Source organism: Marmota flaviventris, chromosome 19 (genome assembly GCF_047511675.1).
Source record: "Marmota flaviventris isolate mMarFla1 chromosome 19, mMarFla1.hap1, whole genome shotgun sequence".
Taxonomy (NCBI): Eukaryota; Metazoa; Chordata; class Mammalia; order Rodentia; family Sciuridae; genus Marmota; species Marmota flaviventris.
This window is the reverse complement of record NC_092516.1, coordinates 11343538-11359348: the sequence shown is the minus strand read 5'-3', so window position 1 is coordinate 11359348 and position 15811 is coordinate 11343538. Positions and strand designations below refer to the sequence as shown.

The following is a 15811-nucleotide window of genomic DNA, read 5'->3' as shown; positions in this document are numbered from 1 at the left end:
AGCAACTCCTGTAATCAAACAATCCTCTGAGCAGGTTACTTTTTTTTTCCTTTGTTTTCCCCTCCCCCCCTCTTTCTTTTGTATGAAAGGTAAGAGAAGGGACTGTGAAGGTAAGAGAAGTTGTGAGTTGCTCAAAGCTGGACAGCTAGGAAGAGGTGGAATTGGGGACAAATATATAGCGTGACATCACATCCTGTACTCTCAGGCCACTATCTGAATTGTTCAAAGGCCATGAGAGAGAGAGACTGAAGGGAGATTCCAACTTAAACAGCCCTTCTTTGGCTACCTAAGTTGCTTAGTAGCATTCCTAGAAATATTGGAAAAATTTCAGGGTGCAGGCCATCAGCAAGTTTTTACTTTTATTTGCTTGTATTAAGCAGTATTAGAGGCAGCTTGGTGTGGTGGTAAGAGTTGGGCAAATCTAATTTTGCCCCTTTCTGCAGTAATTGTGTGATTTCTGACTAGCTACAGAATCTTAAATTTCAATTTCTCCCTTTATGAAATAAGACCAATCATTCCCTTTCTGCCTCACAGAATTACTGAGGGGGAAAAAGTTTATATAAGTGGATCCATTCCTTATTTTTCATCATTATATTTCTTGTGCTTTAGTAAAATATAAGCAAATATTTGCTGAATGAGAAAATAAGGTTAAGTGAAAATGCTTTATAAATTCTAGTTCAATTTGGGGTTTTTGCTTTGAAGAGTTTTGAGAGAGCATATTAAAATTGTTTATACCAGGAACATCACAAATTGTTAGGGCACATAAGACCTGTATGTAGTGGTAAAAACCAAGTATCATTATTTGATATTAGTATTGGCATTTCCATCTCTCGCTCGCTCTCTCTGATTAACCACTTCCAACTCTAGTGGGTAAATTTTGTGATTTCTTAATTCCTTCATTCAACAAATATTTACTTTGTATCTACTGTGTAACAGGCCTGTTTGTGCTTAGTACAAGATACAATGATGAAAATGGGTATTGAGTGATTTGCTATTTTATATGCAATGCTTTGGGGTAGACCAGGGAAAAATTAGCCACATTTTACAGAGGAGGAAACAATGTGTGTGTGTGTGTGTGTGTGTGTGTGTGTGTGTGTGTGTCTTGCATGTGCCCTGGGGATTAGACTCAAGGCCTTGTTAAGCATGTACTCTAACACCACACCCAAGCCCAGAAAGAGAAACTTAATGAAAATTTGAAGCTTTGCTAAATAGGCCAAATAATTAATATTTTAGGCTTTGTGGCCCGTCCCTGTCACAACTCAACTCCGCAATTGTGCAAGCAACAGACAGCATTTAAATGAATGAGTATGGCTGTGTCTCAATAAGTTAACTTAATGGCCACTGAAATTTGAATCTCATTTAATTTTTTTTTCAGGAATTAAAAAATGTAAAATACATTCTCAGTTCACAGGCCATTTAAATTACAGGCAGTGTGCTGGCTTGGGCACACAGGCCAGACTTCTGCTTTATGTGGTCAGTTCTCATGTACCTTAGACACAGTATTTATATAATTTCTCAGCTCCTCCTACCATGTAGATGTTAATATCTCTTGGAAAGAACATCTTATTAGAGATAGAACTAAGAAGTTGTTTACTGTATGCTTAAATAGAATTTCTGATAATGAAATTAATCCCCTGAAAATGGCCAGTATAGGTAAGAAAGGTGGTTGTTGGGACATTGTGGTAAGGACTTAGAAATGAAATTTAGTCTTCCTCACCATTGGCCAGCTTCCTCCATGAATGGTGGGTATGGATTGATTTGATCTGTCTTTATTGTACTGTTTAAGACTTGTAAAAGTGTTGTTACAGTGGAGCAAATACAGCACACCTGTGACTTGTGGTTGCTTTAATTGTTAGTTTTTTTTTTTTGTGGTGTGTCATATTGGACTTTCATCATAAGTAAACTGAGAAATTGGTTGGATTTATTCTGTGCAGAATAGAATTCAAAATTCACAGTGCTCATATCAGAGACATAGTGGTAGAGTCTGATATCGTGTTATTTCTTTTAATACAATTAGATTCTCTATTCCATCATCTTCTTTACTCTTCTAGGCAGAATCTTGTGAGGGGAGAGAGAAAAAGAGAGAGTTAAAAATAACTTTTAAAAAGTCCGCTTAGGGCAGAGGAAGTTGACTCTAGCCAGGTGAAGAGAAGTCTCATTCAGGAACATGAGAATGTCTAAGATTAGGCTATTTTTTCAAGCATGTCAGTGTTTAAAGAAAAAATAGGACTCAATCAAAACTCATTCCTATTTGAAGAGCTATCAAACACAAGGAATAGCAGTTTATAGATTTTATAAAAATCAGATTGATGCTTTTAGATTTTAAGCATAAGCAGTCAATCAAGTTTAACACATTTTAGTAGCTTGTAAGGTGCTATGATATGCATTCTTTTGTTCTTTCAGATTTGAATCATTGACAGCCATTGCGTGGTACATGTTGCAGTCATATTTAATATAAAATTTGTCCTTATATGAAGAAATAACAAGGAAATGTCACTTGCTCTTAACAGGGTGGAAGAATGAAAGAAAAGAAAGATGAAAGAATGTTGAACCACTTTGCATGGCTGTATGATGGAAGGAAACGGAACTGAGAACCCCTGCAGTAGAACACTTGGATGGCTTCAACAAGATAATGATGCTAAGCCATGGCTTTGGAAATTCTCTAATTGCTTTTCTCGTCCTGAGCAGACGTTGCCACTTAGTCCCCAAACGGTAACTATGTGCAAGGACTTAGCAAACTCCTTGTGTGACTAGATGAGAGGTCCATTTGGTCTGGCATCAGTCTCTTTCCCTGGAGTCTGTGCCAGGTGTTCCTGTATTGCCCATTATAAAACGTTGTTATTCCTGATGCAATGAGGGTGTAGTTTTTTGGGTTTTTTTTCATTCCTGTATTCCACTCTGAGTGATAGTAGAAACTTTAAACGTTAAAGTTAAAATTTCAGGAAGATTTGTTTCTTAATATAGTCTTAAATTCCAAAGACTGTGTAGTAAAATCAGAGGAAAGTGCAAAATAAATTGTATTATACTGGAGCCTTCTGAGGTTTTGAGTCTCATGACTTAGGAAACATTGACAAGACCGTATTGGCATTCTTTTTTATTCAGGATTTCTCCTGAATGTGTCTTATGAATTTTCTGTGGTGGTGGTAGTGCTCAGCATCAAACCCAGGGACTCACATGTGTGGAGCACATAGCTTACTCTGAGCTGCGTCCCCAGCCCTGTGCTTGCTTTATTTTTTCATAGTGATTTTGACATTTTCTGATTTCATGCACTCCTGTTACCACTTATTTTCCTTTTTTCTATTGTACTTGGGATTCAAATGAGACTTTAAAAAAATCAATTTGGTTTTCTGTCTTCTCTAGGTTTTCACTATATGTTTTTGTTGTTGTTAATGATGCTTTTTACTATATAGTTGTCTTTGTTGCAAGGCATCAAGTAATTTGGGTCATTTCCAGAGTGCATCGGTTTAGGGACAGTTGACAAGGAGTGTTGGCATCTCAACAGGGATTCCTGGGTTATGATCTGGATCTGGTCCTTGTAGAGTCACCCAGTTCAGAATTGCATTCTCAGCATTACCTCAAACCCTGGGTTTTGTTGGTCCCAGGGATGCTTCACCACTGAGCCACATCTCAGCTCCTTTTTATATTTTATTTAGAGACAGAGTCTTGCTAAATTGCTTAGGGCCTCACTAAGTTGCTGAAGCTGGCTTTGAACTTGTGACCCTCCTACCTCAGCCTCCTGAGCCACTGAGATTATGGACATGCGCCAACTGTGCCTGGTTCAAAAGTTGTTTTTGATAGTGGCATGCAGAATGGAGTAGGTTTTAGGCAACCAGTTCATCATAATATTGCACATAAGAGCCTGATATATAAAAATTGAAATGCCAGTGTATTCATAATTTCTAGTCTGAACTATAATTATCAAGACACACTGCTTGTTGCCTGGTCAGCCCATTGCTGTTATCCCCCTTTAAGGAAAAGTCTAACTGAAAATTCAGATTCCTTCCAAATGAGTGTAGAATGATAGTTAAAGGGCCTTTCCATGCTCTGATGGATCAGCATGTTTCAGTCACTATGTGAGGGCCTCCTCTTTGGGTTAGGGGTTCTGCATTCACTCCATAAAGTTGATTAATTAGTTAGATCCCCTTTCAGGGACCCAGTATTGTGCTAAGTACTTTATATGCTCAATCCCATTTCATCCTTCAGTAACTGTAGAAGGTGCTTTTTATGATTCCCAGTTTATAGATGGGGAAACCAAAGTTTAGAGAGGTTAAGTAACTAACCCAAAGTCATGCAGCTTTGGAACATCAGATTCAGCTCCAGGTCTCTTGACAGGAATGCCCTGCTTGTAACTTTTGTCATATACTGTCCTCCCCTGTATTGAAGTTAGATGGCAGAACTGTCTCTTTTTCCCAGATGGTTTTCTAAGTACTAATTCTTTTGCTGGTTTGATATAATGGTTGTCATTCTGGCTTTAGGTCATGACACCCTATCATTTCTTAAGTGTCCTTGACAACAGAGCTGGACCCTTGGGAATCTTACTCCTCTTCTTTAGGGGACCCTACTAAAACCCCTGACGCACTAAATGCAGGAACTATTTGGTGAACCACTTTGCTTGCAAGGTATCTTTATTGAATACAGTTTGTGACATTATTGTTTTCATGCCACCTGTCATCTTTCGAAAGTCCTGTGAGGCAGAGGAAGTTATAAAAGGGAAGTCACTGAGGCACAGATGATTAACTTGCTTTGCCGACCACCCCCTCTTTGTTTTGGTACTGGGGATTGAACAACCCGGGAGTGCTTAACCACTGAGCTATACCCCCAGCCCTTTTTGATTTTTTTGAGACAGGGTTTTGCTAAGATCTTAGGACCTCACTAAGTTGCTGAGGCTGGCTTTGAACTTGTGATCCTTCCTCTTGCCTCAGCCTCCTGAGTCAGTGGGATTACAGGCTCATGCTGCCACACCAGCAACAGTCTTTATATTAGTTGTGTTTTTTAATCCACATCCTGGAGACCTTTCCAAAGAACACCCCTGGTCTTAGCCGATATTCCATTTTGTTGGGATATGACTGAGAGATGGAAACAGAATTAAACACTATTTCTGTTTTTTAATGGAGTAGTATATGAGTTGACAAAAGTCACTGACCTCATAAAATTGACTTATGTTCAATTTTCTTTTCTCAGAAAGAGTACATGGAGAACAAGAAAGTTGCTGTGGAATTAAAGGATGTACCATCTCCCCTTCATGCTGGCTCTAAGCTCTTTCCAGCAGTCCCACTTCCTGATATTCATTCTCTTCAGCAACCTAAAATACAGATTTCAACTGTCCCCAAAGTAAGCTGCTGTGCTCATTGCCCCAATGACTCCTCCACTTCGCCAATGCATTTTGGTGGTGGTGGTGGTGGCAGCAGTGGTGGAGGTACTGGTAGCTTGATTCACACGGGCACACTCTTAGACTCACAGAGCACCAGGACGGTCACATGTCAGGTAGGGTCAGGGTTTGCTTTCCAGTCTGCGTCTTCACTTCAGAATGCCTCAGCTAGGAGCAACTTGGCAGGCATTGCGAGTGACTTTCCCAGCACGTGTCTAGAGAGTAATTTGTCCTCCTGCAAACACCTCCCCTGTTGTGGAAAGCTCCATTTCCAGTCATGTCACAGTAGCATGCACAAGCTGCATCAGTTTCCAACTCTCCAGGGCTGCACCTCTGCTGGCTATTTTCCCTGTTCTGATTTCACAAGTGGGGCTCCAGGGCGTTTGGAAGAGCACATTTCACAGTCGGAGCTAACGCCTCATTTGTGCACCAACTCTTTACACCTAAATGTGGTACCTCCGGTTTGTTTAAAGGGCTCACTTTACTGCGAAGACTGTCTAAACAAGGTTTGTATCTTTTTATTTTCTATATTGGGTGCAGCTGAGGTTTGAAGAATGACTTTTCTGTAGTGTATTATTGTGCACAGGGTGGATCTCCCCATGAGCATGACCTCTGCTGGTCCTGAAAGATGCAAGGGTAAAATGGGAGAGCCTTTAAAAAAGTGCAGTGTTTTTTTTTTGTTGTTGTTGTTGGTGGTGGTGTTTTTTTTTTTTTTTTTTTTTTTGGTAACTTATGCCTTTAGAGTCCCTAATTGAAATAAGTCTGTATCCAACTTAAGAACCTAGTTCTGCAAAAGCTCTGGGTTATTGTATTTTTAATGGCTAGGGCACAGCTGATTTCTTGTAACTTTATCTGTAGTTGTGAGTTTCAGATAACATAAGTTACCCCATATTGTCTTTGTAATAACATGGAGGACTCTGCCTCAGTCACAGAGTTCAAGGGAAAACTACATTGCCCTTAGTCAAGTGTGTGAGGTGAGGTTTCCACTGCAGCAGACATGTGCACCAGAAAGCAGAGGCATAGATGGTTAACCTGTGCTGTCTGCCCCGATCATTTCAAGTCACTTGTTGAAATGAGGCTACGAATTAATAGTTAATCATTCTGGGAAAGATTATTTGAAAATACATTTTATCAGAGTTTAGGTGGAAAGGTGAAACACTTAGAATGTGTTTTCAGATGTGTGTAACTCTAGGTTCTGAAATGATGTATCTGAAACCTCCTCCTTTTTTAAAAAAATTTTAAAACAGCCGGCAAGAAATAGTATAATTGATGCTGCTAAAGTCTGGCCAAATATACCACCTCCAAATACTCAACCTGCACCTTTTGCTATCCCTCTGTGTAATGGCTGTGGAACCAAAGGAACAGGGAAGGAGACCACGTTGTTATTGACGACCAGTCTAGGCAAAGCTGCTTCGAAATTTGGTAAATGACAGTATGGCGTAAAATGTGCATTTTTAAGTAGTTTTCAGTAGCTGGTACTGACGTTGCATCTAATCACCTTTAAAAGATCCCTTGTGGTTCTAAAACTGTGTTTGATTTTAAAGTCTATGTGAGTCTCCCCTTCCATCTCTTGGTAAAAATCTTATTATTATTACTATAAACCAGTAAAGTCATTTGCCCTTGATGTTGGGTGGAGGCTGTTTGAGATCAGAAGTTATTTATAGAAAAATGGGAAGTCATTAGGAGATGTGGGGTCAATGGGTTCATAATTGAGCCTACTGCTGTATATATCCTAAAAGTTATTAAGTCAGTATTTACAACAATTTAGTAATGGCTGATATTAAACGGAATTTGAAAATCTAAGAGTTCTCAGTTAAAATCATTTCCCTCAAAAGTAGTTTATATGATATTTTTCAAAGACATTTTTAAGTGTTAGATGGGATGTTAAGCATTAAAGGTAATTTAAATTCAACAGTAGTGACAGCTTCACCTTGGTCATCTCTTCAGTGTTCTTCCTCACTGAGTAGGTAGTGAGGCATGGGTGCCCATGGGAATCCAGGCCTGGAGCAGCAGTATCCAATCCGTTAGGTGGCTCGTGTTCAGAGAAGCGTCACTGGTCAGCTTGAGAATGGCTCATACTTCAAGATAGATTTACTGTGAGCTTAAAGTCACTTGACCTATAGATTTGTTCTCTCTTGGAAAACGGGAATGATCTTGGAGAAGTACTGTGGCACCTTGGTTGCTTTTTAGGTCAGTCAGTCTAGTTGGCATTGTAAACTTAACATCCATCAGTAATTTAGCTTTTCTGCCACTAAGAATGTTAGGTAATGACCTATTAATGTATTTTAATTTGCCATTTTATTTTTCACAACATGTAATTAAAGTGTCAACATTTCTTAAGGGTCACCGGAAGTCACAGTACCCGGACAGGTGCTGGAAAACTTGCCCCCCATTGGAGTTTTTTGGGATATTGAAAACTGCTCAGTTCCTTCTGGCCGGTCAGCTACCACTGTTGTACAGAGAATCCGTGAAAGATTTTTTAAAGGTCACAGAGAAGCAGAGTTCATCTGTGTGTGTGACATCAGTAAAGAAAACAAAGAAGTTATTCAAGAACTGAATAATTGCCAGGTAAAAAAAAATTTTTTTTTTTTTTTTTTAGTATTTTAATCTAGCAGCCAAGAATGGTAGTGCATGCCTATAATCCTAGTAACTCAGCTAAGGTAGCAGAATCACTAGTCCAACTTAATGAGATCCCGTCTCAAAATTAAAAATAAAAAAGGACTGGGAATGCACCACCACCACCAAACAAACATCTCATTATTCCTACTCAAGTTTTCAAATAAAATAAATTAGCAAGAGATTATTCCTAAAGTGCTAGAAATCACTTAATCATGTTTAATCTTTCAATAATGTTATTTATGGTTACATTTTGATGGTTTCTTTAGGTTTTCTTTTTTCTTTTTTTTGGTCCCAGAGGTGCTTAACAACACTGAGCAACATCCCCAGCCCTTTTTATTTTATTTTTGAGACAGGGTCTCGATAAGTTGCTTAGGGCCTTGCTTAGTTGCTGAGGCTGGTCTTGAATTTGAGATCCTTCTTCCTCAGCTCTCTAAGTCACTGGGATTATAGGTCTATGCCACCGCACTTGGTTTTCTTGGTTTTTTGAAACTGCTATGGAACCAGACACATAAGATTTGTTACTTGAAAATTTACAGACAAAACTAAGGCCCTGAGTAGGAAAGCAACTTTTTAAGACTGAGATTTAATCCAGATTGTCTGATCCTGAGCTATACCCCAGTTTTCCATTCCTGGCAATAATAGTTTCTTTCCTCAAGAATTATCTACTAAAATATGGGCAGATGTGTAGCAGGTTTCTTAACCTCACCTCATGCTCATCTGCCCTCATTATGGATCAATGCAGGTAACCGTTGCTCACATCAATGCTACTGCAAAGAATGCTGCAGATGATAAGCTCCGGCAGAGTCTCCGAAGGTTTGCAAATACTCACACTGCTCCGGCCACTGTGGTTCTTGTGTCAAGTAAGTGTAAAGATAACTGCGGACTTGCGTTAAATTCACTGAGGGAGTTAGAGAACCAGATACAGGAAAGTAAAGTGAGGCTGAAACACGTAGGACATGATAATGCTTATTGTTGTGAATCGTTTGGAAAAAAATTGAGCCTGAATTTTTTATTGTCTCCTTGGAACTTGAGTTCTTTTTTTCCGGGGGGGGGGGGGGGGGGAGTGGGCGGGGAACCACTGGGGATTGAACCCGGGGCACTTAACCACTGAGCAACATCCCTGGCCCTTTTTAAATACTTTATTTTATTTAAAAATAGGGTCTCGCTAAGTTGCTTAGAGCCTTGCTAAGTTGCTGAGGCTGGCTTTGACCTTGTGATCCTCCTGCCTCAGTCTCCCAAGTGGCAGAACTTGACTTCTTTCTTTTTTTTTTTTAATATTTTTTTAGTTATACATGGACACAATATCTTTATTTTGTTTATTTATTTTTATGTGGTGCTGAGGATCGAACCCAGGGTCTCACATGTGTGAGGCAAGCACTCTACCACTGAGCCACAACCCTAGCACTGAGAACTTGAGTTCTTAATGGGACCAGTTTTATATAAGTGTGATTTGGTCTGTTCAGGTATTTTTAACCTGGGCCCAGGATTATTAACTTAAAAAATCCAAAATGAATGATTTCCAAATTTGAGTCTCCCCAACATATTGATGTTTGCTTCCTAGTAATGCTAAAAGAAACAAATGTCTTAGAACTGCATGTAGGTATGTGGTAAAATTGTCCTACTGTGTTAATTTTCTGGTAGGAATTGTGCTTGTGTTCTTTAAAAGGGGAAACAATTTTGAATAGAAGCCAGCCAGTCCTTTCTTCTAAATGGGTGTCACTGGAGTTGTTTTTGTCACACATTTATAACGTTTGAGGATGAGTTTGGTCTGTAACTTTTCTTTCAGCTGATGTCAACTTTGCATTGGAACTTAGTGACCTGAGACACAGGCACGGTTTCCACATAATTTTGGTTCATAAAAACCAGGCGTCAGAAGCACTGCTGCATCATGCCAATGAGCTAATCAGATTTGAAGAATTCATTTCTGACTTGCCCCCCAGGTTACCACTAAAAATGCCGGTAAGTAAGTTTGTTATTTTTACCATTTTCCAAGATTGAATTATTGAGGCTGAAAGGCAACCTTTACCAAAGCGTGTTCATATCCAGGTAGGGCTGTTCTTTGCATGAGACCGATCAGATTTTGAAATAAGGCTAGGAAATCTTCCACTTATTCTTTACAAAGAATGGATATGTATGAATTTTCCTTTTATTTTTTCAACTGTCATAGGGAATTATTTGTAGATTTACCTTACCAATAGTCATTTGCACCGTCTCCAAAGTTAGCAGTGTTTTATATCAAATGGATGGAAATAATGGAGTATTATGGTAGAGAATATGGTGAGAGCTCACCCATACTTGTGGGTTTGGCATCCCATAAACATGGTTATTATACATTTTGTAGGCCTGTGATTCCCTAGGCTCCAGCAGGCTTTTAAGCCTGTGCTTTCTGTACTGTGTGCCTGTGGTGCCTGGGCAGTAGGGGTGGCGGCAGCTGCTGCACCTGTGATCCAGCTAAGGTGCCTGCTGGGAGAGTGGGCGCATGTTTCTGGGAGGAGCAGCACCTCTGCAGACTTGATAGGGACAGGACTGGGTACTGCAGAGCTGAGCTGTGTTTAAGTGTTTGGAGAATGTCTGTGTAACTTTTAGAGAAATAGTAAGGATGATGGAGAAGAGCTGTATGTAGGTGACCCAGGCAAGCAGGCAATCCCATACGTAAATGTACTCGAAATGCAGCTTCCACACAATTCAATGACTGTGCCTTAGAAAAGATCTCACCCAACATCCTCACTTCAGGGAAGAAGAGTAAGCACTTAGAAAATATGATCTAGTCATTTAAATAAACTTAAAAATAATAGTTTCACATTTATAGTGTTCTAATGACTTTTTTTTAACAAAAAAAAAATGTTATATTGGATGTCTTCCCATGTCAATATATGTTGATATAATCACACATTCCAAAAACCAGCAGAATGTCTTTTAGCAACATACTTTAAGCATTCTACCTCTTACTGGACATTTTGTTTATACCCAGTTTTTCACCATCTCCAGCAAGTTCATCCATGTCATCTTTGAGTTCCTGGGCTATAGTTTTATAGGGTAAATTGTAAGGTGTGACTGTTGTGAGTCAGAATTTCACTGTCAGGATCCACAGTGCCCTCCAGGAAGGTGACTGAGCTACATTCTTACCAAGAAGTGGTACAAAAATGTCTTTACCAGTCTTATAGGTGAAAGAAATCATCTGCCTGTAGTTGGCCTTTTGATAATCAACAGCAAGGTGCAATTTATTTTTCCTTTTATTTTTGTTTTCCTTTTATTATTGTTGTTGGTTCTTGTTATCTTTCCTGTAGATTGTTCACATATGCCCATTTTTAATGATTTCTTTTATGGCTTTTGGATTTAATCTCCATAATTAAGTTTCTTCTTGCATTTTTGTGGTTTTGTTTGATTCTTTTTTTATGCTTGGGATTGAACCCATGGCCTTGTGCATGAGAGGCAAGCACTCAATCAACTGAGCTAGATCCCCAGCCCAGGTTTTGTTTCTTAATATATACATTGCAGTTCTCTAGAAGGGTCATGGTCACACAGTATCTGGTAGAACTTACAGGCTAGTCACTGGCTACCTGCTATTGTGACTTGACAGGCTCTAACTTTGTGCTATATCATTCAGTTCTGTTTAACAAATAAAACAACTTTTAAAAAGGGTTTTATTGCACTATTATTTACATAGCACAAAATTCAATATATACAGTTCAATGATTTTTTTTTAATAAATTTCCTGAGCTATACAGCCAGTTTTAGAATATTTCCATTATTTCAGTAAGATCCCTCATGCCAGTTTGTAGTTAATCCCCATTCCCACCCGAGGCAGCTACTAATTTTTTTTTTTTTCTGGACATTTTCTTTTTTGTTCTCCCTTTATTTTTTTTCTTTTTTTATTTAAAAAAATAATATATATATGACTGCAGAATACATAACAATTCATATTCACATATAGAGCACAATTTTTCAAACCTCTAGTTGTACGCTTCTGAACATTTTTATAGAAATGAAATCATGCAGTAGCCTTCTACCCAGCATCTTTTTTTTCAATACTTATTTTTTAGTTGTAGTTGGACACAATACCTTTATTTTATTTGTTTATTTTTATGTGGTGCTGAGGATTAAACCCAGGGCCTCGCACATGCTAGATGAGCGCTCTTCCACTGAGCCGCAATCCCAGCCCTGTACCCAGCATCTTTTTAAAACAATATTCGGCCACCTTGTCGGCACTTGTTAGCTGAAGTTTGGAAGTTGCACATTCTTTTTTTGAAACAGAACTCGGGCCCTGGAGCTGACCTGAGGTGACACTGTTTCCTCTGTATTAGCAGTGCCACACTCTGCTCTATGTTTATAACCTGCCTGCAAACAAAGACGGCAAGAGCATCAGCAACAGGCTCAGACGCCTGTCCGACAACTGCGGTGGGAAAGTGCTGAGCATCACGGGCTGCAGTGCGATTCTGCGCTTCATAAACCAAGACAGTGCGGAGCGGGCTCAGAAGCGGATGGAAAACGAAGACGTCTTTGGTAATAGGATCATTGTGTCATTTACTCCAAAACATAGAGAACTCTGTGAAGCAAAGAGTTCAAATGCAATTGCTGATAAAGTGAAGTCTCCCAAAAAACTTAAGAATCCAAAATTGTGCCTCATCAAAGATGCAAGTGAACAATCTTCCAGTGCCAAAGCCACGCCTGGAAAAGGCTCGCAGGCGAATTCTGGATCTGCAACAAGAAGTACAAACGTTAAAAGTTTACAGGTGACTTGGATCTCTCTTGCTTTCTTAAGCTTATGGTAGTTTGGCTTCTTTATTTTCATGCTCTATGTGCCTGCTGGCTCTTGGTGTGTCCTCTTATTTTAGTTTTGATAAAACTCAAAGTCAGTTATTTTCTGTGCAAGATCTAACACATCTTGGGGACTTAAAACCCACTGTCCTTGTGTCTCTGAAGGAGCTGTGCCGCTTGGAGTCAAAGACCGGCAACAGAAGCTGTGAGCCGCAGCCCGGTCACGTGAGACTGGCAGCTACCCCGCACTGTAACCCCAGCGCCGTGGTGCCGACGCCCAAAAACTCCGGGATGGCCGAATTGCTCTACAAAGGCAATCAGAAGTGTGTGGAATTACTCTTTCTCAGAATTGCGTCTTTAATGTGAAGGGAGACATGTGACCTTTCCTTTCAATTTTTCCCTTTTATTAGAAAAGAGAACCTCAGTGCTCGAAGTGTCACCAGTTCTCCTGTAGAGAAAAAAGACAAAGAGGAGACTGTCTTCCGAGTGAGCTACCCATCCGCTTTTAGTGAGTTGATGGCGTCAAGGCGAGTTAGTCCTCTGCTCACGTCTCCGTCCTGGACTCCTAGGTGAGTCCAACTTCCTGACCAACACAGGTGGTCACGTGCAGGAGGAAGGATCAGGCACTAGTGCGTGTGTTGAAGAAGTGCCGGAAGCAAAAAGATAAGTCTTCCAGCACCCCCTGCCAGCCCCATTTCCTTAGGTTGTGGCTAACATTCTGGGGCAGTACTTCGCCTTTCCCTCTCCCGGTAGAAATCTTGGTGAGCAGAGATCGGAGAGCAGCCTGCCTGGAGACCCTGGCTAGGGAGGGGAGGCAGCGAAGATGTCCCTGCATTTGTTGTGTTGAGGAGAGAGCTCAAACGAGGCATATGTTAGGTCTTCTTATTTTTATTTTTTTGGTACTAGAGATTGAACTCAGGGCACTTTACCACTGAGCCACTTTTTACTTTGTGTCTTGGGACAGGGTCTCACTAAATTGCTAAGGCTGGCTTGAATTTGCAATCCTCCTGCCTCAACCTCCCAAGTTGCTGGGATTACAGGCTTATTACTGTGTCACTTTATAGAAAGCTGCTTGAAAAATAAGAGTCTCTGTAGACCACTGTTATTGTCTACCACCTCCCTTATCTAAGTTTACAAACCCTTACCAAGTAGTTCTTGAGACTTGAGACACAGGGAACCATGAAGTGTGTCGTATTCTCCTGGGCTCCTTGTGACAGTACATTTGCTCTCCTGAGGTGGTGAAGAATCACTGTAGAAAATGACTGTGAACTTATAAAATTACACATAAAAATTCACATGAACGTTTTCCAAAGTGCAGAAGTACTGCAACATCTGAGTCAGAGTATTTAGATTTTTCACAGCCACAGAGGAGGTTAAAGACTGAAGTTGGTAACACAGGTTAGTTTCCTAAGGGTAAATGCCCAAAGTAGGACTTTAGTTCATCAAGGTTACCTGTAATTCCTGCCTTTAGCTTTAAATAACACATGAAAGAATATTTGAAATTGAATAATTTATTGGTTGTTTAAAAGAGTTCAACAGATAGTACCTCAGACAATAGTTCTAAATCCATGTATGTTTAAGATAAAAGCACAAATGGGAAAGTTCTTTTCTATGTGTAGCTTCTTACAAAGCCTGAATTTTAAAACCCAAATACATTTTTTTTTAAACTAACCTCACTGTGTGTTTCCAGCAGGAGTATGTCTCCAAACTTCTTAAACAGAGCATCCCCACTTGCTTTCAGCGTTGCTGACCCCAGCAGCGGAGCCGACCGCCCAGACCCCTTTGCAAATGGTGCTGACATCCAGGTCAGCAATGTGGACTACAGGTTGTCCCGGAAGGAGCTGCAGCAGCTCCTCCAAGAGGCCTTTTCTAGGCACGGCAAGGTAACCTGCTCCCTCTTGCTCCTTTACCCTTTGGTAAGTCCAGAGAACTTAATTTGGCACACATAACCACAGGCAGGATGTGAATGTGACTGGATGGATTTGAACTTCTTCCTTTCTCTGAAGTCTGCTCGGGTTGTGCTGTATGCCCAGTTTCTAGGTCACGGCCCCAGAGAGCAGGAGCCCTGGCCGTGAGAAGCACTTGTCATAGACAGGCTCTCAATGGCACTCTAGAAGACAAAACATTGATGGGTCTTAGTCAGCTCTGCCTACAAAAAAACAGAGAAAGCCTTCTTAAGAAATGTTGGCTATTTTTCTTTATTTCTTATTGTCCCTGACTCAACTTTTAGATGCAGTTTGCTAAAAATCCACCTTTTCTAGTCTGGGGTTTTTCAGAGTTCAGACTACCTGGAAGACCCCTTCTGTGCACTGGCCTCTGAGTCTGCCTCAGACAGCTGTGTGTGCCAGAGCACATGGGCAGACCAGCCTGGTGTGCACCTCTGAAGTCACACCATCCTGCCTGTCTTCTGGCCAGCAGAAGTGCAGTGTTCACACTGGTTCCCTCATGTCTGCCCTGAAGTCCACAGATGTGTTTCTAAATGGCAGGACCTGGGTAGACGTGGTTCCATTTTCCTTTTCTCCTGGTAGGTAAAGAGTGTCGAGCTCAGCCCCCACACGGATTACCAGCTCAAGGCTGTTGTGCAGATGGAAAACCTGCAAGACGCCATTAGTGCAGTGAATAGCCTCCACAGGTGTAAAATTGGCAGCAAGAAGATCCTGGTCTCACTTGCCACAGGAGCTGCTAATAAATCACTCTCTTTACTGAGGTAAGAAACAAGGCAAACAACCGACCGTTTATTTCAGGAAGTAACATTTGACCCAGAAACTGTTTTGGAAATAATAAAAATAGATCTTATCCGTTCTCAGTTGTGTTGTGATGAATATGTATGCAGTAATGCTTATTCTTAATGTATATAGTTAGAAATAAGCCATCGTGTCTTGTTCAGTCATTAATCATAGGTGAAGTTCAACTTAAACTTGACAGGCAATTGGGAGTAAAATAGTATGCCACATATCCAGAACAGGTTCTAAAAGTAGAATTCTAAAAGCTTATAAGCCTGCAAAGTGTAAGATGTTTCCTTCAACTCTTGGTAGAAGGTCCATTCACCTTGCAGACTAGATCTAC

General features: G+C 40.3%; 1 protein-coding gene across 7 annotated transcripts in view; it reads left to right on the top strand.

Annotated features, from left to right (window-relative positions):
* Positions 1-15811, top strand: part of Marf1 (meiosis regulator and mRNA stability factor 1) — a 37817-nt gene that overhangs the window by 987 nt on the left and 21019 nt on the right. For 2 of the 7 annotated variants that reach the window (XM_027940445.2, XM_071605611.1), the window contains exons 2-12: positions 2511-2712; positions 5182-5874; positions 6616-6790; positions 7710-7936; positions 8730-8847; positions 9774-9946; positions 12292-12720; positions 12911-13068; positions 13156-13314; positions 14436-14628; positions 15274-15452. In XM_027940445.2, coding sequence (XP_027796246.1) covers positions 2569-2712; positions 5182-5874; positions 6616-6790; positions 7710-7936; positions 8730-8847; positions 9774-9946; positions 12292-12720; positions 12911-13068; positions 13156-13314; positions 14436-14628; positions 15274-15452 — 2648 coding nt within the window. In that variant the 5' untranslated portion in view covers positions 2511-2568. The remainder of the gene's footprint in view (positions 1-2510; positions 2713-5181; positions 5875-6615; positions 6791-7709; positions 7937-8729; positions 8848-9773; positions 9947-12291; positions 12721-12910; positions 13069-13155; positions 13315-14435; positions 14629-15273; positions 15453-15811) is intronic. The other 5 variants (XM_071605612.1, XM_027940448.2, XM_027940447.2 and 2 more) reach the window with 5 other exon arrangements.